Source organism: Lygodium microphyllum, chromosome 2 (genome assembly GCF_053477565.2).
Source record: "Lygodium microphyllum isolate KBCC chromosome 2, Lygodium_microphyllum_v1.1.10, whole genome shotgun sequence".
In the NCBI taxonomy this organism is placed as follows: domain Eukaryota; kingdom Viridiplantae; phylum Streptophyta; class Polypodiopsida; order Schizaeales; family Lygodiaceae; genus Lygodium; species Lygodium microphyllum.
In genome coordinates this window covers 94878438-94902203 of record NC_141136.1, presented here as the reverse complement: position 1 = coordinate 94902203, position 23766 = coordinate 94878438, and the positions used below count along the sequence as shown (strand labels likewise).

The 23766-nt window shown below is 39.6% G+C and overlaps 1 protein-coding gene across 4 annotated transcripts; it reads right to left on the bottom strand.

The window, feature by feature from the left end:
- Positions 1-271: 271 nt before the first annotated feature.
- Positions 272-15262, bottom strand: LOC148040041 (transcriptional corepressor LEUNIG-like). Of its 4 annotated transcripts, none has more exons than XM_087696336.1 (19): positions 14901-15262; positions 13173-13319; positions 12972-13069; positions 12773-12882; positions 12262-12615; positions 12092-12177; positions 11822-11909; positions 11509-11620; positions 11246-11295; positions 10657-10992; positions 8111-8380; positions 7783-8028; positions 7539-7683; positions 7302-7411; positions 7055-7204; positions 6798-6953; positions 6573-6689; positions 752-958; positions 272-664 (listed from the first exon to the last, which is right to left on the bottom strand). In XM_087696336.1, the coding sequence occupies exons 2-19, from the start codon at positions 13202-13204 to the stop codon at positions 521-523; spliced, it is 2811 nt and encodes a 936-aa protein (XP_087552462.1). In that variant the 5' UTR covers positions 13205-13319; positions 14901-15262; the 3' UTR covers positions 272-520. The 4 variants fall into 4 exon arrangements, with proteins under 4 accessions (XP_087552462.1, XP_087552478.1, XP_087552483.1 ...); XM_087696352.1 differs by having other exon boundaries at positions 10657-10986; XM_087696357.1 differs by having other exon boundaries at positions 7557-7683; positions 10657-10986.
- Positions 15263-23766: the final 8504 nt, after the last annotated feature.

The following is a 23766-nucleotide window of genomic DNA, read 5'->3' as shown; positions in this document are numbered from 1 at the left end:
TCATTAATGCATCTTTCGAAGTTCGGAAAAAAAACCTTATAACTAGAAACATCCATCTTTCAATTCTTCCACTGGTTGGGCTATTGGAATATCAGGATCACGAGAGGCATCATTGTGGACTCGCATTCCAAGATTCAAGGGCTATTCTTTCAACAACATGCTCTCTCTCTCTCTCTCTCTCTCTCTCTCTCTCTCTCTCTCTCGCTGTGATATATATATATATATATATATATATATATACACCCAAAAATGATGGCTTATACAAGGATCAAACACTTACACATTCTGATGCCATAATTATGCTGGCCCAACCCAACAAGACAACTCTTTAACCTCGATGGATTCAGGCTTTCAATGATCTAGAGCCTCAAGCCAATATACATACGCTTTTCTTTCTCAGCTGAATATACAAAGCTACAATGTCTGGTCATTGATTTCACATTCACAACACTGCATTTTCTCAATATACTATCACCCAATCCAAAACAGCCAACACTATGATACAACATAATAAGGAACACTATTTCCACAATTTAACATGTTTATCATGGCTTGCAGAAGCAACCATGCCAGTGACTGGTGACTGAGCCAGTGCAGCTATAAGACCATCATGAGCAGTCACTGTCATGCTCTTTTTCTCTTGCATATGCCATAACTCCAGTGACTGTAATAGAAGCAACAAAAATATAAGCCAGCCACATAATAACACTACATGCTCAAAACCAGGACCATCATAACACTTGGTCAGTACCTGATAACAACCAATAACAAGAAGCTGTGGGTAAGTTGGATGGAAGACACAGGAGTGGAATTTATTGCCATTGCAGCTCAATTCGTGCACACATTCACCGTCACCCCCAGATCCAAGAGACCAAACCCGTACCGAGTCTTCACTTACAGAAGCAACTAGGTCCCCAGTAGCATCCCAGCATACCGAATGTACAGGCTTCGTGTGTCTCTGTATCATGAAAGACACAGGCATTACTGAGATTGTAACCAAAACTTTAAATAGGACCTGCAAAGCCTATACTGTTACCAATTCATTCCAACATGTTCAAACAAAGCTGCACAAGCTTGATGAATGCAAGCCCTGATAACAGGCTGCTTTAGTTAAGTTATTTAGTATTACAAACACCAGAAGCATGCAAACATTCAAGATAAGCATGGACTGCTCAGAAGTAGTTATACCTGCATATTTCTTTATATAGGACGTGTGTGTGAGAGGTAGCATTCAACTAGGCTAACAGCACAGCAATTTAGATTGCCTAAAACTTGTTGAAGGCCTGTTATTCCACAGAAGTATCTAAAAATGATTGCATCTGCTCGTGTTTAGACTGCAGCCTTGTGTAGTGTAGACAGATCTCAGTCTAGATACTTTACCACACAATGCCATATCACCCTGCAAGTCATCACAATGAAGGCCCCAAGTCCAAGACGCTCATGTTGGGACTGGGGCCTAGGCACTAGCAATGAAGCTGCTCGTCCAAAAGTAAGAGGACAAGTATATAAGCATCCAGAAGTCCATGCCCAACACCCAGGAGAGTGCAAGTCTGCTACAATATCTTCCCTTCAAAAAGAGCTCTCCACAGATTATGATAAATCTCTCAGAAAGCAGGTATTCATAGAACAATGCTATCTTCCAAGTGCCAAAATGTACACTAATTCCTCCTAAGACAGTCTCTCAGAAAGCAGGCATTCATAGAGCAATGCTATCTTCCAAGTGGCAAAATGTACACTAATTCCTCCTGAGACTGATCATGCTATAACTAAACCACTTGATCTTTAGTGGGAACGTTTTCAAGCAAGTATGGTCTTCTCAAACGACTGTATGAGCAACAATCTCACATTCATCGGACACTTTTGAATGTCTCATTCTATCTTTTTGGCATGAAGCTAACACCTCTACTGCCTTCCCCTAGAGATTGAGAGACAGACCAATACCATAACCTAGAACAGCTGGTCCTCGCTGAGGTGTTTATGGGCCTCTTATCAGCGAGGGGAGTATTGGGCAAGTACTATCCACAGAAATCCCCTAGGGAAGAGCCAAGGTTACTAGCAGTGGAGTTTGATCAGCAGCTGCCAGAGGCTGTGGCAGACAATGCATGACAATGCACAGCAGACATACAAACGGTCTAGTAGCGGCATAACAGGTGGACCCAACAGGAATGGAAATACGGCAAGTTGTCCTCATGGGATCAGGTTGATTAGCAAACAGCCATGTTAGCAGTCCCAAACTGTAAAGAAGCTGCTAGTCCTGTCATGACAGCTGATAACATGGCAGGCAGACAACCAGACAACAGCAGTGGACAATTGGACACAGAAGGCAAAGGTGACTGATCAAACTGCCACATGGCACTTGGACACAGAAGGCAATGGTAACTGATCATCAAACTGCCACATGGCAAATCTGACCTGGTGCAACTGGGTTGGCTGGCAGCAGCCAGCTTGGCAGTATCTCTTTCCATCCTAGCCTATAAAAACAGCTATAGACTTCACTTCTTTAGATCACATCCAGAATTTTTCCCTCCCAATCAACATGATTGCATACAGCCCATGCATTGTCACATTTCAAAATCAAACCGGGAATGCACGAAAATAAGTGAGACGCACACTCGATATCTATTAGTACCATTATTTATAAACCCCTATCTTTAAAGTTGTGAAGCGTCTCCACACCTACCACAAAAAATCACGATATGATAGTTTAAGCACCACATCATATGTACCCCATGTTTGCATGGCATCAAAAAAACTGGCATTTAGGCAATAATAATCATGTAAAACTCAGGATTTGACTCCATCCATTGGACACACAGACCTATCTTGCTGTCTGACTTTGCATGTTTTCTTGAACATAATTCAAAATAGAGCTTAGCATTACCTTTCTGCCTTTCAGTGAGTTTAAATTAATTGATTTTTCTAGATTTGGCCAAGTGCAAGAGAGTCTTCTTTCAAGGGCCAGTTCCAAGTTTATGCAGCCAAAGTATAATGCACTTTAAAGTTGTTGAAGTGGTTGGGTGCTCTTTTTCTAACAAACATCTAGCTATGGGTGAACCACCAATCTCTTTATGTCTCACAAGAGTGCCTGGCCTTGTGGCTTAAGCACAACAATTTATTCCATCACAAGATAATTGTCACATGCCTCTCTGAGTTTGCAACCACAGTTGCTTGGAGTTTCTGAAACAAAGAAACAGAAATGGCTTCAAAAAATGAAGTTTCAATCGGAGTAAGAAACAGCGATACGTGATCCAGCAATATATACATACATCTAAGCACATGCACATGCACTTTCTTTTGAGGAAATTTTACAAGTTGATGCTCAATATACAAAGGGGCTGAACACTATAAGATCATAAAGACTCACTAAAAAGATCTGAGGTCAATCCAATCCTTTAGTAGCAAGAATATCAGAGAGATTGGTGCAAAGATCTCTAAAGTAAGAGTAGCAATCCACGATAAAATGCTCAAATGTTGCCGATTTGCAGAGTTTCCAACAAGTCCATAAATCCCAAATGCAAATCCCAAAAGAAAAGGATAGCATTAGACTTTAATCTGGACAGGGATGCACCAACAAGCCAAAAAGCCCACCAAATCTGAAATGTGAAGCCTAAGAGAAACGAACACTCCTCACCAATGAATATGTATAATTCCAAAGTGCATTTCAATGCTCTGAAATCCAAGATGGATGCTGCAGCAATAAATACATTTTCTTAGCATTCATTCCATGTAAAGGATAACCTTTACCATTTTATGGAATGCTCCAATCTTTTAGCTTATCTTCAAAATTCAAATTAGATACCACTAAATAAGGCTGAAGGATATTATGAATAGTAGTGCAGAAAGGTTGATAATGATGAAAATGATATGCTAAGCCTGAGGGAAAGTCGTAACATTTCCATGGTGTGTGAGTACATCCACTACCATAGATATGCCTTTGCTGGCTAAAATGTATACCTTCCACGGTATGATAAGAGCAAATGGAGGGTCAAATAGTTTACTCAAGTGCAAGCTCTCTTGATAAAAGGAAATGCCCACTGCACCAAATCTGCTAGTCCACTTAATACAAGAAAACTTTTCCCCAAGAAGCAATCAATGCAAGAAAACTTTTCCCCAAGAAGCAATCAATGCATTTGCAGGCACGCATGCCAAAAGCAAGCCTTGAAAATACACAAAAATACAATCTTGTACCATAATAATCCAATTTCCAAACGCATTTGTGCAAGGGATAGTACACAAAGTAGCTAACATTTTAGTCCATGGTTATGTCCCTTCGACAAACCTTTACAATAACCATGAGACTTAGGAGAGAAAACCTTCAGCATGGCCACAAATCCAACACCTTTCTTGTGTCACTCAGTTTTCCATAAGAACCCCACAAACATCAAGCTAAATGAATTACTTTCAGATTTAGCCCACAAGGGGACAAGAAAAACCAAATATATGCCACAATGATAGATTGCATAGATAATAGACAAACACACGCAATGGCCAAGTAGATGATTTCTAGTAATCACATTTAACCCTTAGTTTTTGGGACAACCCAGCCCAACATTTGTTTGAGAGTTGAGTTCCAACCAATGGGATGACCAAACTATCTAGAAATATATATTCACACGGATACATATACACATATGTCTATATACAGGCATGTATATTCGATTCCAAAAAACCTAATGGATGGCAATAAAAATGAACTAATTTTGGTGGCTAGCATCATCTATTTTTCCTTGATGTATTTGAAATTTTTCAATCTATTCATACTATAGCTTCCATTTATTTGCTTTACTCATCTAAAATAAGTCATCTACACTCCTCACAAAGTACAACTTACATCCATGTTAAGCTCAAAAAGGTGCATTACTCATACTCTAGCTTCCATTTATTTGCTTTACTCATCTAAAATAAGTCATCTACGCTCCTCACAAAGTACGACTCACATCCATGTTAAGCTCAAAAAGGTGCATTAAATATTAAACCTTTCATTGAGCTCGTTAAACACCCCCAAGACTCAAGTGCACAAGTGTGCTTGGGTCACTTGCATCCTTTTGCATCCCCATCCTCTCCAATTGGCCCATCATCACCAATTACTACCATGACCATGATATGACCTACGTTTGCTTTCAACTTTTGTTGACATCACTTCAAGCCCCTTTGCAACTACTCTAGTCCCTATCAAAGAATTTCCAACTACTACCCTACTCATCACAACCTCATGATGGACTACTACATTAACATCGCTATCACGAGGACATGAAATTTTTTAAGTCTTTGCTTAGCATTTGATTAAAAGTTCATCAAACATGCAAATGTGACCTGCACATGGAGGTGCAAAATAATTATTTCACAAAGTGGAACCCAAGACCCCAAGATATCAATTGGTGCCAAAGGCAAGAGTTGTAATACTCCAACACCTCCTTCAACCCACTCCCACAAGAAACATCAATTATTGGACTCCTCTAACCATAACCATTGTATATATCTATTCTTTTCATTTGGTATAGATTTTTCATTTATTTTCATCTTCATCCTTCCAAGTTTTGCATTTTGTATTTTTGTCTAAGTTATTTTGTTTTAGTTATGTTCATACATTATGCGTCTTCTCAACACAAACCCTAGCATATCTTCCTAGTCCAAACTTTGGATTGAGAAATAAAGTAACTTTCAAAAATTTTAAAAAAATGATCCTAAGAAGTCATCAAGCATCACCCATGACCATATTTTCTTTTTCCAATAAAAAGGTCATTTGACATCATATTGGCCATCTTTACAAGTAATGAATCTAAGCACATTACATGCAATTTTGAAGGATAAAATCGTTTTCTACAAATCCACAATAGCTCTTTCAAGCCTAATGTCATAATCGATAGAACTTGAATAAGTCATTCCCACCACTCCCTTTATCTTATCATTGTGTTAAGAATCACTATTCATTAACAAAACAAATCAAAAAGAATAATGCCTAAAAGTTGATTTTTCCTTAGTTTATCCAATAATTAGAAAATAACATGTACTGGAAGACAATAAATTCTCCACAATAGAAAGTCCATTATTTATCATTCACATAGTGACTTGTGAATCATGCTCAAAGTTTTCCAGATGATAAATCACACTTTATGTGAACATTAATCCCCCATAACAATGTAGGCATAATTGCACGTTCAATCATAATCAATGAAATTGGATTACATTCACCATAACTATTTGTTTTGTGCATGAGGGTTCTAACCCTAGGAAAAGCACAAACGTGTTTTATATTCTACAAAGGGCAAGAAATGAGAATTTGTTTCCAAGGCCAAGAACTGCATTTTGTTCAACTATAGTTACAACTACTGACGCCCCACTTCTCTGTCATTCCCTGGCATTTAAAAGACAATCTTGTTGAGGGATACCAATGCTCTGCATTTGAATGACATCAACAGGTTGACCAATAAGGATAGGGACAGGGACAGTGACTTATTTACTGGAAGAAGAAGCACACAACTTCTTTAAACGCAAGACAACTACACAGAAGACAATGATGCACACTAGCATTCAGGAGGGAGGATGAAGGGTTTCAAATTAAGTTTTTCTACCTGCAATGAATGTACCGGAGTTTCAGATTCAACATCAAATATAGAGACGACATTCTCAGCAGCAGCTGCCAAAAGTCTCCCAACCCTTGGTTGAAATCTGACTTGATTTATGCCTCCCTGATTCACACAGAGATTGTATCTGTAACTATCAAGATACTAATAGCAAGCTGTAGAACTATGATCAACCTCCGAAGAACATTTCCAAAAACATGAACCCACCCTCACCTGGAACATTCTTGTACAAGCACCCTGATTGACACTCCAATACCGTATCTCATTTTCTCCATCACAAGAGCAAAGAAGATCATCATTGATAGGGTGAAAATCCAGTGACATGACTGATCCTCGATGGCCAGTGAAGCTTCGTATAGAATATTTTTGCTGGAAATCCATCATATGGTAGAGCAATTTAATCAGCAATGCATAACATTTTAACTGATGAAAAAACACTATAACATATGTAATATAGTGAATGCACTCACATTTTCAGCATCCCAGACTCTAACAGTTTTGTCAAAAGATGATGTAGCAAGGCGCCTTGAATTTGGACAAAATCGCACATCAGTAATCAAGCAATTGTGCTCCTCAAGCGTACTTTTTAATTTCATGGTATCCATGTTCCACAAAACAGCCTGAACACAGCATAAACCATGAACTTTTTATCCATTCAATCTAGGTGATTAAACATGCTGGTGAGGCATCTTGCAATCATAGATCAGCAAAATCAACCTTTTTGTCGTGACCAGCAGTAGCAAGAAGCTTGCCATCCGATGAGAAATGACACGATATGACTTTACTAGTGCTTGCTTGAAGAGAAGTGACCGCTGAAAATGAAAAACCTGTAAACCAGAAATTCACATATTTAAATGATTGATGCATATAACATCACATTTCAAATCATGGAATCATTTATCTTGCCCATACTCAAATCAGTAAGAAAGGTTTGAATAAAGTACAGTCATAAACCTTTACTAACATCCATACCATGCCCAGTTGGACTTCTTTTATTGCAGCTAAATAGTGGTTCGCCTTGGTCTGCTTCCTCATGTGACAGAAAAGATTCAACATTGTCATCCAATGACCCATCTTCTGCAAACCGATCCATCTCAGCCTGCACAATCAAGAACTGCAGGGCTTAATAACCAACACAGCAGCTCAGAATTCACATTTCTACCAGTAAAACCATTTGCATTTAGACAATAACCCTTACCAGTTGATTTGATGAAGTAGCTAGAGTTCCAGTACCATCTGCTCCATATAGAATTAAAGGCTTTGAAGAGCTGCCACTGTATTGCAATGCACCAGCAATAGACATAACATCACCTGGTGTTTGAGTAGAAGGAGTAGATGGAGCAGAGTTTGGCCCAGCAGTGTTTCCAGTCCCTGTGCTATTTGCTGGGCCAGAAGAGGATGCAGGTTGCTTCCTTTTCCTCCCATTCTGCCCTTTCGAAACAGTCTACTTGAAACAGAACCATATGAGAGAATGACATGTTACAATGCACAGCAAACCATTTAAAACTCTGCATTCCATGCCCTACCTGGTCATTACTTCGAAAACTATTAGAAAGACTTCCATCAACAGCACCAACACCAGCTACAAGCCGATCCTGTTGCTGCTGAGGCGTAGCAGGCTGTTGTTGCTGGGCTATTTGTATCTGTTGGGGTACTGCTTGCTGCAACTGACTACCACCCTGCTGCTGCTGCTGCTGCTGCTGTTGCTGTTGCTGTTGCTGTTGCTGTTGCTGTTGCTGTTGCTGTTGCTGTTGTTGTTGTTGTTGCTGCTGCTGCTGCTGCTGGTAAAATTTGGCCTGAGATGGGGAACAATAAACATTACTAATTGATGCCTACAGAGATAAGCCTTTGCTTCAAAGCTTAAATGAAACTATCTTAGAGAAGGATTCAACTCAAAAAATCTTGATCTTCATTTTTGAACCTCAGGGAAAACTCAATGCAAAGCCCTTGGGTCACAAATATGCATCCAAACATATACAGAGGTCATCCAGCACTTTCAGTCACAAGCAACTCGAATCTTTTCAAAAAGTATGAAAGGCCTCAATCTGGAGAAAAATGTGAAAGAAATCTGATGTGCATGAATTGAAAAAACTACCCAATAATATTGCCTTGAAAATAATCACAAAACGATTTCCCTACAATTTGCAAGAAGCCTTTCCTGGGAAAAAGTACACATTTTGAGGATCTGCATAGGAAAAAATTTTGACACATTGGAATAATCAAAACAAGTGGCAAGTAATATTCTTGGTAATCTCCTAAGTGAAGCCCCTTGCTCTGATCAGTTCAGGGTGTTGCCAAGAAGTCTTCATGAAATATAGTACGGAAGAGGCCTACAATATCAACATTCAATATGCTCAAAATTTTTTTACTTGTTGGATCAATGCAGTACCCAAACCCTGCTTCAAGTGTTCTATGGATGTTCTATTTGCTAAAAATTAAATCCAGTTGTTTGTTGGAGGAGAGCTCCATAAACAACCCTCCCCAGGTCTTTCTTCGGCAAGGACCCACCAGGAAATATCAGGGTAGCTACAATGCAGTAAATCCCCACACCTTAGCAATATACTGTATGGATTATGTATTGATTGTTATTGGTAGGCAGCTGATGCATCACTTTTTGGAATGTTACTGGACTGTTTTGGGCTGCAATTAGTTCTCTCGTGGCATGAAATCTTGGATGCTACATTATGTATTTACATTGCCTATGTTCATGACTTTGGGAATTAGATGTTGGGCGATTGGTGCTTGTATAAGTACATGCTCTCTTCAAGTTCCATCGTCGCAATTCCTGTGGAAACCTTTAAATCCCACATAGTAAGCTGTACCCTTCTTCCATTAAGATTTCTAGGCTCTTGGAACATACCTTCACTCTTTTCTTGTGTTCTGAAATCCTTCATTTTTTTCATTGAGATTTAAAGAGTTCAAGGCTCCAATAGGATAGACAAACACTGATATAATCAAGAATAGGATACAAACATAGCCTTTTGAACATCTTCAAGAGCTAGTCCTAATCTAACAGATCCACTCTAGGAGAATTCTTTAGAAGAGACAACCACGTTGCAACCAATCCAAAGGTTGTGTCCATGCCACGTGTTTTTCCACTCCATCCTTTTGTTTCTTTTGCTTGTAATTCTTCATAGTTGTTTTTTCCAGGCCACCACTCTTCACATAAAATGCTTTCAGTGTAGCAATGTCTGAATAATTGCCTTCCTCGAGGATAGCTCATTTCTCTAAAACAACATCTTTGTGCCAATGAAAAGTTATAGGTGCATGCAGCACCTGCAATATATTTTGATATGCACACCTTTGGTTCCTATTGCAGAACTCACCTGATTATGGTCCTTAAATCCAATCAATATAACTAGGGTAGAAGTATGAAGTTTCAGCCTAGGTTTGAGTACTCAATGTTCTTCCTATCTACCCCGTCTTTTTTTCTTTTCTTGTAATTTTCAAGAGTCATTTTTACAACTTTTGCAATTTCCATATTTCTCTATATTTTCTCTCCTTGAAACACAAATAAGTCTGGCTTTCCCAAACCAAAATGTACCAAATCATTGCCCAAATAGGTCTGCAACAAATAGCACTAAATTTATAGCTCATTTAGACACTTGAGATGTTGCTGCAGCAGATATCATCATATCTGAATATGAACATCTTCTACAAAACCCAGTTAGTATCACCTAGATAATTAACATTTAAGCAGCAGAACTTTCAAGAGCCAAAATTACATTTGAATTTTGAAACCTTGGCGCTAGATCCCACGGTCAGCTATCTTGACTCTATACTTACTAAGTTTTGTGTTGGATGCGTGAACTTTGAAGTTTGTCACTGGTTGACAATGGAGACATTCAGTATCATTTTCCATGTTTAAGCTATCATGTTTGATTAATATGATATTTTCTAGCTGTCATTCGAACATTGTCTCTTGATGTCATAAGTCATGATATTTTTAAACTGGTGATCTTATGTCTGAGTTCTTTCATATTTGTCAATCTGGAGTACTGGAAGAAAACAATCAACGCAAGATAGTAAAAACATAAACTGATAAGGCATTTACAAAGCACAAGAACTGTACCTTCATCAGTAACTCTTCATTATTGCAGCGCGGAACTGGTGAAGCTGCTTGCATAGGAGAGCCCACACCTTGCATAAGATCTCCCATCCCATTTGGCTGCCCATCCTTACCAGCCATTCCATTTCTGCTCAGAAGCATTTTGAATCTTCTAGGATCCATATCCCCAAGAAGCGTAGAACCAGTTGATTGCAGGTTTCCCTGTGCCTGTTGTGCCTGGAGCAGTAGTTGCTGCTGCTGGGGATTCAACATTTGTAGTTGATGATGATACTGTTGTGGAGACTGCATGAATGGCTTTGTTGGTAGTAGGCTTGGTCGGAGTTGATCCATCCCCTGAAGCTTTTGGCCAAAAGCATCCAATATCAGAATCTCTTAAGGACTACAGCAGAAAGACAAACCCACAATATGAAGCACAAAGCAGGCTTTGCATCAATATAAAGACCTAGACTACAGTTTTTCTAACTGAAGTCTACCTTTACAGCTATCAAAACAAGATATGCACCCATACAAAGATGCTAAACTACAGTTTTTCGAATTAAAAGCTTTTTTTACACATAACTAAGATGTCAGAGATAATATAAGAAGAACTCACTGTTAATGGCCAGCCCTTTGATGGCAAAGCATTAGCCCCTTGATTTACACCTGAATCCAATTCAAGCACCGAATTGCATGCACATAAGTTTAAAAAATCCAAATTCTACAGCCATACACAAGTACAATCACTACTGCCACAAGATTGCATTCATTTCATGAGCTTCAAAAAGAGTACGAGAGCTGCAAGGATTGAGTAGTGCCCTTTCAAAAGGGGGCAACTGTCAGCTTGGAACTTTCAACAATGCATAAGTGAAGAGACACCTGGGCTTAAAAGGCTTGGTTTGGAGTGTCCAACCCCTCCCACACCAAAAATCGAGGCATCAGCAACAGGTGATCGTTGATTGATCACACCACTGACATCACTTTTGCTATCCTGAAACAAATGCAGTTGCATTGAATCTTTGTAACAGCAATACTTCAAGTACAGTACTTCTTGTGCGATTTACTCAAATTAGAACTTTCCAGAAACTTTCATGTTTTTCAGTCTCCTCTATTGACCAAATGTTAGAATGTCGGATCGCAAGATTCTATTGAGGCTTTCAGAGCTGAATGATAGCCGAGCAAAGCTTATTACCTGACTAGCCCCAGGAATTGCCTGATTTCGAACTTGTACTTGTTGAAGAGCAGTGCTCATGTTACCACCCGAATTGTGCAACATTTGCCTGACATTTTGAGATTCAAGAAAGTCAAAACTGTCTCTAAATGACATAGGCTTAGAGAATGTTTGAACTAGTTTGAGAGATGTTTGAGTAGTGCAGATACGTATTTTTCAGGAGGAAGGTAAAGCACATTCATAAGTGCAACATTCTAGCTCACTTCCAGAACTTGAAAATTTATAACTAACCCAGACTGTTGAACAGGAGGGGTAGCAGTCTTCAGCAAGGGCACTTGACTCGCATCTAGCAATTGATTGGGAGTGTCTACATACCTCTGATACCAAGCAAACAAATAAAAAGTCACAACCAGACAAGAAAGAAGTCACATGACGAGACAACCAATTTCTAGTGCAACAACCTTCATTGTTACATCTTCAATAGCTTCCCTCTTGGGGGGAATCTTTAGACATTCTTCATAGATCTTTGTAGCCATTGCATTAGCTGTACAGCTTTGTCGAAGCATGGTTTCAGCACCCAAGGCATTAGGTGCTCCATTTATTGAAAGGTGAACACCATCTCTCCTAGGTGGCTGCTGTTGCTGCCGCAGTAGCTGTAAATGAAGATGTTGCTGCTGCTGTTGCTGTTGCTGCTGCTGTTGTTGCTGTTGTTGCTGCTGCTGGTGCTGCTGTTGCTGCTGTTGTTGCTGTTGCTGCTGCTGCTGTTGTTGCTGCTGTTGCTGCTGCTGCTGTTCTCGAGCTTTGAGCTGTTGAGTCTATTTCGCACACCAGTAAGGCAAATGAATACAGAGATTCATACAGTTCAATCCAGTAATAAATAATACACCCATCTGGAAAAACCTACCAAAACTACGTCCTAAGTTCAAACATGTCATATGGAGATTGATATATAAGTAAAGTCCGTGAGCTTACCTCAATATAAGATGCTGCAACATCCGAGTGCTTCTCATTGGTGCGAGCAATGAAGATATCCCAAAACACAGACCACCATTCAAATAGGAAACCACCAGGTGCATCAATAGCTGAAACAATAAAGAAGCCAACAGATGAGCTGTCAGGCAAACACCAGTTCCTTTAATGAAGCCAACCTTTGCTACACCTCCTGCCTTACCAACTGGATCTGAGGAGACTTTCCCTTCTGCCTGGAAGGCCTTTGCAGATTCCTGGAGATTCCTCTTTACAAGGTAATCATAAATGTAGACATCTAGCCTGAATGCAAACAGGGGGAAATCAATTGACACAATCGGTTGGACTCCTTGCATTCTGATGTAAGGACCAATGAATGCCAAAACAATACAACTTGGGCACTCACATCTTGTCAGCTTCCCAATTTGTTTGTGCCATCTCAGATGCAAGACACCAATCAACTTAGCTCAACAGCTACTGGCCTGTTAGCAAGTCTTCATAATTTCTCGTTGATTGAAAGCTTACAGTGACTTTCAAAAGCCACCTGCATGGCCTGAAGATGCTGACATTAGTGTACTGAGAACCAAACCTCACCCAAAACAAACAAAAAGAAAAGGAAATTGCACGTCAGATGCTATTATACAAGAATTCATACAAAATGTATAGTACATTAAATTGAATACTAGCTCTCTGGAGCATCCCATGCAGAAGTTGTGCAATAGATAGATAACCAGGTCATGGTTCTTGTCCAAAAAATGAGAACAAGCAATTCACGAGGAGAGAGGAGAGAGGAGAGAGGAGAGAGGAGAGAGGAGAGAGGAGAGAGGAGAGAGGAGAGAGGAGCAGAACTGGTTTCCCTTCACTTCCTAAGTCATGTTGGTCTCTAAAGCCTACGAATGGCATTCCCTCCTCAACCCCATGGCATTGGAGACTGCAAACGATAGCCCTTGATATTTAGCAACTTAACTCACTCGGAATGCCAACTCCTCTAGGCTCTGATATAGGGGCAAGAATGAGCTACAGTGTTATTAGCACACAAACAACCTGAAATCTCAACCAATGTCACGATTGGCAGTAGAATCCTGGCAATGAGAGTAATACACACATAGAGCAAAAGAAGGGAGGAAACTACTTTACTCATTCAGAGTGCCGCATGCTCTGATGTAGAGGCATCAATGAGCTACAGTGACAATAGACAGAAACAGCCTGAAAATTCAGCCAGTGTGGGGAGTGACAAGGCAATGTGAGCAGGGTACATCAAAGGGCATATGCTTGTGCCAAGAACCCGTCAGGCATCACATGAACAATGGTGTGAAACACAGAGTTGTCTGTGCAAGCAAGTGAAAAAGAGGAAATCCAAAGCCACAATCAGAATAAGAGGGGCTTCACACAGGTGCATTGTTTGCTGTTGGGTGTATTTCTCAAACAAGCACTCCTGGAACTGGAACTTATCCTATGTGGTAAAAATTTGCTAAACTGTTGAGTTGCAAGAAAAGAGGAGAAAATCCACCATCAATGGCTGCAGTGTTTGGGCAATGCAAACGGGCTCTAATAGGAAAGAGGCATTTGACTGTGAGTATTATCAACATTTCTAGAAGCGGGTCATGCTTGTAGGAGCTGCGATATGGAGCTGATGCGGCTGATCAGCACATTACATTGCCAGGTAATAGAATGGCGCAGGGCAGTCCAGGCTAGTGTGCTTGGAGGCTAATCGCAGCTACTGTCCTCGTCAGTGCATTCCTGAAGATGGCAAAGATTTGGTGGCACAAGCAGCGCGCTCTGCCATGTTTAACAAAATCGCAGCTCCTGTGCTCTACGACACATTCCCGAATATGGTGAACATTCGACTGCACAAGCTGCCGCCAGCTCCGCCCTGTTCAGCGATGGAGCACGAGCCACCTGTTCAACAAAATCGCAGCTACTGTGCTCATAAGCACATTCTCGAAGATGGTTGCACAAGCTGCGTGCTTCCCCCTGTCCAACGATGTGGCACGCCAGCCGAGGAAAAAAAAGCCCTGCCGAGACATCTTCGTTATCTGAACGGACGAGATGTGTGCATTTTACCCGAACGCACGCGATCACAATGGTGGTCTTTAATCTGCTACCCCTGCTTTCAGGATCACGGATAGCATACCTGAGAGGAAGGCGAGAGAAGACGGTAGCGAGCAATGCGGGTAAGCTACTCTCGGAATCGAGGCAGGCAGGGTGGGCTCCTCTGGGAATAGATGCGGGTAGAGGGCCGTATGGCAGGGTGGGAGGTGGAAGGGGGGCGGTGACGGAGGGGAAAGCTGGGGGCAAACCCTAAGCGCTCGGGGGGAGAGAGAGAGAGAGAGAGCTGCGGCCGAGATGGAGGCAAAAGAAAGAAGAGAAACAGGACAGCAGATGAGCCTAAAAGGAGCAAAAATAGGTAGGGGTGGAGAGAGAGCGACAGAGAGAGAGGAAAAACACTAGGGGCGCCGTGTCGAGAGAGAGAGAAAGAGAGAGAGAGAGAGAGGAGGGAGTGTCCGAAATTCCGAAAGATCTCCTCGGGAAAGACGACTCCGCTTAGCAAGCGCCGAACCAACACACCCCGCGGCCCGGCTCTCCCGAACCTCAGCCCCCAAGCCGCCCACCGCCCGTTTGGCCCGTGTCGGTTCCCCTTACCCCACACCCCGAACCTCCCTGCCACATCCTTCCGACCCTGCAGGTTCTCTAAAGAAACAATTTTTCCTTCTCTTTGAATAATGCTCTAAGGTACCCAAAGTCCCTCACGTTTTTTAATCCTTTTTTGTAATGTTGTCTTTTGGTATTTTTTGGTTGTTTTGCTTCCCAGATTTCCCTTACCTTAAAAATATGAGCCACTCCAATGCAATGTTCACATTCTCCCTCTTAAGACCCTAGGCCCTTCAAGCACAAACATGGCCCAAGGAGGAGTTTGTCTATTCTTCCATTCTCACGAGCTACAATGCCACGATTTATCAAACTGTTCCAAGAGAGGCATAGTTTGCCCTCTAAAGCTTCATTTCTAAAATCATAGTAAATTGTTAGCCATATTGTTATGCGAATCCCTGCTAACAAAGTTTAGACCCATTCCTAGCTTACTACAATGGGGATGGGACCACGAACAACCATATGACTAAAACTTCTCATGTGAGCTTTCTTGGTTGGTCCCTTGTTTCCCACACTTCATGGACTAGACAATAGCAAAATCACAACCTTATAATAGCCGAATGCAATGGTGACTTGCCTTTGCTCCTACCTAGAGAGACAACGGCAAAGCACAACCTTGTTAGCAGTTAGGCATAATGGTAATAGAAATTGTTCCTAGCTATCATAATTATGGCAACATGCCAAAATCCAAGCCCTTATTGCCATTTGTGAAGCTAAAGGTGACCACATAGGACATATGCTCTTTCATCACCCATCATCAACGTATGTACCAACTAGTAGACATGATGTGGTTCTAAAACACTACATAAGACATTAGGTGGTCCTATAACACCACCTACCAAAACAAGTAAATACATTATCTAGTTCTAAATCACCGTTTAAGAAAGGCTCGACCTCAGCCAACGTGGAGTATAAAGTGTGAAGCTTGGAATTGCTTGTAGACCCTCTAAGGCCATGGAGTATAAAGTGTGAAGTTTGGATTTGCATGTAAAGCCCTCTAAGGCCATGTGTTCAACTCAAAATTCATAATGGTGTTGGTGCTTATGTCACTTTGCAACCTTGAAAAGGAAGCAACAAAGCTTGACAATTTACTTACATTCTCACGACTTAGGTCGATGTGAAGTAATTTTGCAATTGACCCTGTCAACGTCTTTAAGTCTCTCTTACTATCTCATGAGCAACTAGGTTGATCAAGCTTGTCTTAAACTCATTCTATCTAGTAAATCAAATAGCATATCCTAAGGTGATAAAAGTTCCTTAGTCATGACACGAGATGTTGTGAGTTGATGCAATATTGTCCCTAAATGGAACATAAGTTCAGGCTTCTCTCTAGCATTATTGGTTCAAGTCAAACCCCTTTATTTATATGACTCGTGTCTAGAGGTTTTCAAGACGAGTAGACAATGAATGTAATTGTTTGGATGTTGAAGTGATGTTACCTAAGTCCATGGTTAGTAACATTGTTTCCTTGCATTTGTCACAATATGCAAAGAGCTTGTCTACTTTGTGCAAATCTTGTCCAAATCCCCTTTGTGCGTATTAATAGGCAAGTACATGAAATTTTGACTATTTATATATGCGAACACCTTTATCAAAGTCTTTTATGCATGTGTATTTACTTTTTTCAAGCATATTATGTTGTAGTGGTTACAACCTTGGGTGTCAAATGACCATAAGCAATCTAACAAATTCAAAAACTTAGTAATTTCATTCACTTGTATGTATTGTAGTAGAGATTGTGTATGGTATCGTATAGTTGAACAATAAAGCTTTGCTTGGTTCGAGCCACGTTGTTTTTCTTAATGTAATGTTTGTGTAAGGTATTGATTAGGCTTCATCCCAATCTTCTTACCATAAGGTTATTCATACCCAAATATCAAATCCAATTATTTCACCTCGAAAGGTAGCTCTAGGAGGAGCCTGCCATTTGAGGGGGTTGAATTTGAGACCTTATCCAACTCACCCACATGCACTACCAACTAAGCTAAGACTTGTTTGGTTTGCTTGAGTTTTGTCATGTGGCCCACATTTTTCACAAGAATATTTCTCTACTTGTAGTCCTAAAAGCACCATTTAGAGTATAGTTATATAAAAGTGCAAGATGCAACATGTGCTAAAGATTGATCAAAGGAAACACAAAACAATATATTTTTCACCACTTTATTGTAAATATTTTCCCTTGTATTAAGATATCTATCATAAACAAATTATTGATGCAAATCATTTTGCTTGCTTTTCTTCTACTTAATCTACAAAGTTAACTACAAAGTCAATGCTTTCTAATCTTAGCTTCAAAATAAAGACGATGTTTGCTTCTATCCTTAAGTCATTCAACCAAATTTAACATGTGAAACTTTACTATTCACATCATTTGTCTTGAGATGCCACCGCTTAATCAATGCTTTATTCCTATGTCTTCTATTTACTTGATTTTATTTACTTGAATAAAATTTTAAGGAGGTTTTAAAAAGCTTTTGAATGTCATTGTAAGGGATGTTTGGACAAGTGCACATGCGAGTCATTCAACAAAATCATTTCATTGAGAAAGCATAGGTTATATGCACCCTATAATGATAACCGTTTTCTACAGCTTGCCATAAGCTTTGGAAGAAGTTAAGTTTTGCATTGGGACCAGTTGTTACCTTAGTTTCATTAGGACCAACTATTGGTAAAATAATACATATGCATTGTAAAGTAAACTAAAGGCATCTTCTCATAGTGTGACCAAAACTCTAGCATACAATCAAAGTATCATCCAAACACAGCATGTGTACATCCACATTATGTATCTCTAAAGAGTTCAACCATAAGATGAAGGAAACATAAGCTTACATAAAATGATAGTGCATTAACAAGACCAACAAACGTGTACATGTGTTTTGAAGGCTTACTTGAGAAGTGAAAGCTTGGGCTAATTATTATGCATGACTATAGGATGAATGCATTACTTCAAGGTATTTGTCTTTCTAACCGTGGCACCCACATGTTGAAGGTGGTCTTTTATTGCCCTAAGCAAGAAATGCATTCTAGCATCTAGTGTTATGTACGAAGTTTTTTCTCTAGCGTACAATCAAAGTATCATCCAAACATGGCATGTGTACATCCACGTTATGTATCTTTGAAGAGTTGAAGCATAAGATGAAGAAAACATAAGCTTACATCAAATGATAGTGCATTAACAAGACCAACAAACTTGTACATGTGTTTTGAAGGCTTACTTGAGAAGTGAAAGCTTGGACTAATTATTATGCATGACTATAGGATGAATGCATTACTTCAAGGTATTTGCCTTTCTAACCATGGCACCCACATGTTGAAGGTGGTCTTTTATTGCCCTAAGCAAGAAAGGCATTCTAGCATCTAATGTTATGTACTAAGTTATTTATCTCAAATATTATACTCAAGATGCATCGTGTATACATCACACAATGAAGGATAAGTTTTGTAGTCTTCTTGTTCACTAATTCAATGTTTGTGCATTTTATTGAAAGACAATAAAATGTAAACCATAGTTGAAATTTTTGTGGTCATATTGCACATTTTACAAAATGATAGTATGTACAAAACATGGAGCAATCAATGTCTTACTATGCAAGTGTCTTTCAAAGCAATGTTCTAATCTCATCTGATGTGTTTCCACCACGAAAGCAACGAGTGAGATTTGCGTCCACTAGATGCTAAAGTGTAAGCTACTACATGATGCCAACTTTATCCAAGCTCCATAATGGAGTATCATCATTTTAAAAGCAACTTTAGTATATATTCCACAAATCAAGACCAAAAGAGCCTTAACAATCACTAAAAGGAGAGGACATCTAATGTTGCCATTATATAGAAAATCATATAAAGTTTGTATGCTCTTATGTTTTAGAGCCAATATACAACTTATGCTAAGGTAGCAAGCATACCCTAAAGTTAAAAGAACTAGCATCTACATGCAATTATTGCAAAATCACATGTTTGTACCTTATGTACCCTTAAAAACTAATCTTAGTGCCCTTCCCACCCAAGGTAGTGCATTTAAACATGCTAAGGATCTTACATGGAATCATGAGAGAAGTGTTTATTAATGCTTGCATAGATACGAGCTACTAAAAAGCCTTAGCCTAGAGTTTTCAAACTCCTTTCAAATACAATAAGTTAGATTAAGTCAAATGCAGCAAATAAAAGGAAGAGAACGCCACAAGAATACAAAGTCAAATGCTGTGGAAGCTCTGTCAATGCAATTATCGAGCAATCAGTCATTCTTTTATTCTATCATCTTGCTTCCATTGTTCAGACTAAGGGAGAGAGAGAGAGAACAAAATGTGTGTTGACCAAGGAGCAGAGGGAAGGTCTCTACATGTTTTTCTTGCTTTTCTTTTTCTTCTTTCCATTCATGTTAAGAGGGTTGAGTTTGGAGTTGTGTGAGATTGTGGGATTGTGAGAGAGTGAGGGATCCAGTGAGGTGAAGCTCTTATCCATCTTCTTTGTTATTCTCAACATTGGCATACTTGGTGGTGGATGCAAAAGAGCAACAACATCAGATTGTGTTATTTGGAACATGGAACCATCTTCGAGCACCTTCAAGCATTCAGACTATAACACAAGAAGTTAAGTAGGTGAGTTTACTAGACCTCAAAGCTAGTCTTGTATTCTTATTTTATTGGGTTAAAGAGAAGAATGCATAGTTAGTCCAAGTGGAGCATTGAGAAGACAAGGTGAGAGATTGTCATGAAAGTAAGTTGCAACACAAAAATATATTTTTCTCTTTATCCCACCACTTGATGAATGAATATTCGCCTATGATTACAAAAAAAAAAACTATCGTTTTGCTACCTTGTGACACCTCAATTATATGAATGACATCATTTGCCTCTCCCTCCCTCCCTCCCTCCCCCTCTTCTATAATAAAAGCAAAGAGGAGAAGAAGAGGGCATGGAAAGCAAAGAGTGAAGACATGTTGAGATTAGCCAATGCTAGTGAGAGTGGCACACACACACACAGAAGAGCTAGAGAGAGAGAGAAGAAAAAAGAGAGAGAACACAAAAGAATAATGTACAAATGCGAAAGGGATGTAAACCCCAAACTACAAATGGAGTGCCACCCTAAAGAATATTTAGCCTTTTGGTGTATCCATATTGTGAAAGCTCTTTTAGTGCAACTATTTAAGCCTTCCATTCACTTATTATATTCTATCATCTTGCTTCATTTGTCAAGGGTGTGTGAGAGTTGTATGAAGTGATGAATCGAGAGAAAGTGAAGCTCTATACCTTCTTCTTGATTTTCCTATTCTCCCATCCATGGTAAGAGGGTTGAGTTTGGAATTGTATGTGAGGTTGCGAGAATATGAGAGTGAGAGGGTTTTGAAAGATAGAGCTTAAGTGGAAGCACACAAGTGGAAGTAAGAGCAAAGCAAGGGTTATGGTGGATGGAGCAAGAGAGTAAGAGAGAGAGATACTATATATGGGAACTCCAACCATCACAATTCATGACTGCCCTTCCCTTGAGTCATAATTCGTGCGACTGGCATTCCCTTATTCAATAGTCTCACTAAAAGAATAAATAATAAAGTGACAATGATAGGCACTCACCCATCAACAATGTACTGGTATGTAGTCATGATGTGTGTAGTGATATACAAGTAGTGTAAGCACATATGTCTTTACCCCCAACACCCTTTCGCTTAAAGGTGAATGTGCCTCAAGTGAGAAGAGACAATAAAAAAGTGATAAAGTACAAATGTATATAAAGTACAACAAGATGAGGAATAGATGTCATTGCATCCTACGCCCATCATCTTCCTAAGGAAGGCAAAGCGTTCCACTGAGAGACTTTTAGTGACTAGATTTGGAAGATTCTCATCAGTCGAGATGTTGACAAGCTCAACAAACTTGTCCTCTACCACCTCCTTAATGAAGTGATAGTGCACCTCAATGTGCTTTGTCTTCACATGAAAGACCCAATATTTGGCCTATTGAATAGCACTCATAGAATTCAAATACAATGTAGAAGTAATAGTAATACTAAGGTCTGCCACCACAAGACAGCCTAACCATAGGGCCTCCTTGCAAGCCTTAGTGGTTGCAACATACATTGCCTCAATAGTAGATAAGCCCATGCATTTCTACACCCTGAACATCTAAGAAACACCTCTATCAAAAGTGAAGATATACCTAGAGGTAGACTTCTTACGATCTGTGTGTCTTGCATAGTCAAAGACAGTCTTACCCACATGACTATAGTATTTTGACCACCATAGCAAATGGTCATATCTACAGTGCCTTTTAGGTAACTCATGATACCCTTCATGACATCCCAATGTGACTAGCTAGGTATAGCTATATAGCATGCCACAACTCCCACTATAAAATGCTATGTCAAGGTGAGCAACTATTATGGCATATATAAAACTACCCACTACGGATACATAATGGATCTTGGCCATCTTGGCCTTCTACTCATTTGATTGGGAATAATTTTCCTGACTAACCTTCACATAGAAAGGTAAAGGATAGCCAATAGGCTTAACACCCTACATATGGAAGCACTCAAGGACCTTTTGTATATAATCCTTATGTGACAAGCAAAGGAGCCTGGCCTGAGAGCAATGATGTTGTTAAGATAAAGTTGTGGATAAGGATTAAAGTTTGGATAAGATAAGGACAAGTCAGTATGTGGACAAAAGGATCTCATTGATATCCACTTTGTAAATATCTCAGATATTTAGAGATGGAGCTCACCTACCTCATTTAATGTACCATGTATATATACAACTACTAGCAATGAAATGTTCAACTGTAGTTCACTCCTTTCTCTATATTGTCTCTATCTCTTTCTCTTATTGTGCACATTATCCTCTTATCTACAAGTTTCCTGGTTTTCACTACATGGTATCAAAGCACCAGGTCCTATCCTTTAGCTTATCATTGGTGCGCAGATCGGATGTTGTACACTCGCGTAGTGAATGCCGGAAGGTCCCCAAGAACAATAGAACTCTACTTTTTGCACAAAATACAAGGTAAAAAGCATGAACGACATGAACAAGAGACCAATTGGGTGCAATCTCCCCCCATGCCTTGTGTGAGCGCTCCACAAAGCATGTATTTTATGTATTAATCATCTTCAAGCTCAAATAATAGCCCAAATTACAAAATAGCAGGCTTTTAGCTTTTGTGTTTGCTTTAGCACAAAATAGGAATAAAGCTAACGGACGGTGCCCAAAGAGTCTGGCATGCCCAATACAATGTCCAAGTACAAATAACATAATCGTGCGCCCATGCGCATACAAAATAATAATAAATATCCAACGCCTCAATAAATAGGCGCGACAAAATATAGGCGCCATGCCTAAGGTATGCGCCCATCAAAATATAATCGATAAATCGAATACTCGCTATCCTCCAATGCTTTCCTTCGCCACTGCTGCTATCTCTACACATCAACTAAAGCATTCACAATCGTTAGTAAAATAATACAATTAAACCGACAAAAGTGAATACCTAGCAGTCTTCAGCTACATAAATAAATCAACTGGTTAGAAATCAATCCTAACCTTAATTTATTACGAGTGCGCACTCTAAACTCATAAACGTTTATTAATTTAATATGCATTTTGCGCAATCACCCGCTATGGAATCACCCATGTACACACTAAATTAATGAAACGCCCGAAAAGGATAGGCATCCCCATCAACTTCTCGCACAAAGAATCCACTTTGTGTATGAACCCTGGTCATCAAAGTTTACGGAATCCACTGTAAAACCTCACGGAATCCACCATGAAATATGCCTCCTGGCATCATACCCCCGGGGTGGGATAGCAATAGACCTCAATTGCTATTAGCTCAATGTGGAGCTAGCAGAGTGGGGAAAGCATTTAAGTCTCTAGCGTGCATCCATTGGGCTTCTTCTACAAGATGGTTCTTAAATTTAACTAGATATCTAGAATATCTTCGGCCAGTTCTAGTGGTCATAATATCAATATCTATGATAGCTTCAGGTTCAAGTATTTCAGTCTCTTCCTCTAACAAAGGTGGGTTTTCATAAACAGGATGTACAGGTAATTGGTCTCTAAATGGTCTTAATAAACTAATGTAAAATGTGTTGTGAATTTTCCAGTGAGGTGGTAATTCTAACTTGAATGCATTGTCATTAATTTTATGAATGATCCTAAATGGTCCATAGAATCTAGGGGCTAATTTCACAATTGGATGTCTATCTACACTTTGTAGTCTACGTTTCTCTATTCTCAACCAAACATAGTCATCAACTTTGAAATTCATTGCTTGTCTTTTCTTATTGGCTTGTTTGGTATATGATTGCTGGGCTTTGGCAATCATGTCTTTAACCTCATCAAAAATAGTATTGTG

What these genes read in the sequence shown, in the direction of transcription:
- LOC148040041 (XM_087696336.1), bottom strand. Translation starts at nt 13,204, where the DNA reads ATGGCACAAACAAATTGGGAAGCTGACAAGAT. An exon ending in CAATTCCTGGGGCTAGTCAG is followed by an intron (nt 11,621 to 11,821) that starts GTAATAAGCTTT and finishes CATTTGTTTCAG; the next exon opens with GATAGCAAAAGTGATGTCAG. An exon ending in CTCCGGTACATTCATTGCAG is followed by an intron (nt 959 to 6,572) that starts GTAGAAAAACTT and finishes TTCATGATACAG; the next exon opens with AGACACACGAAGCCTGTACA.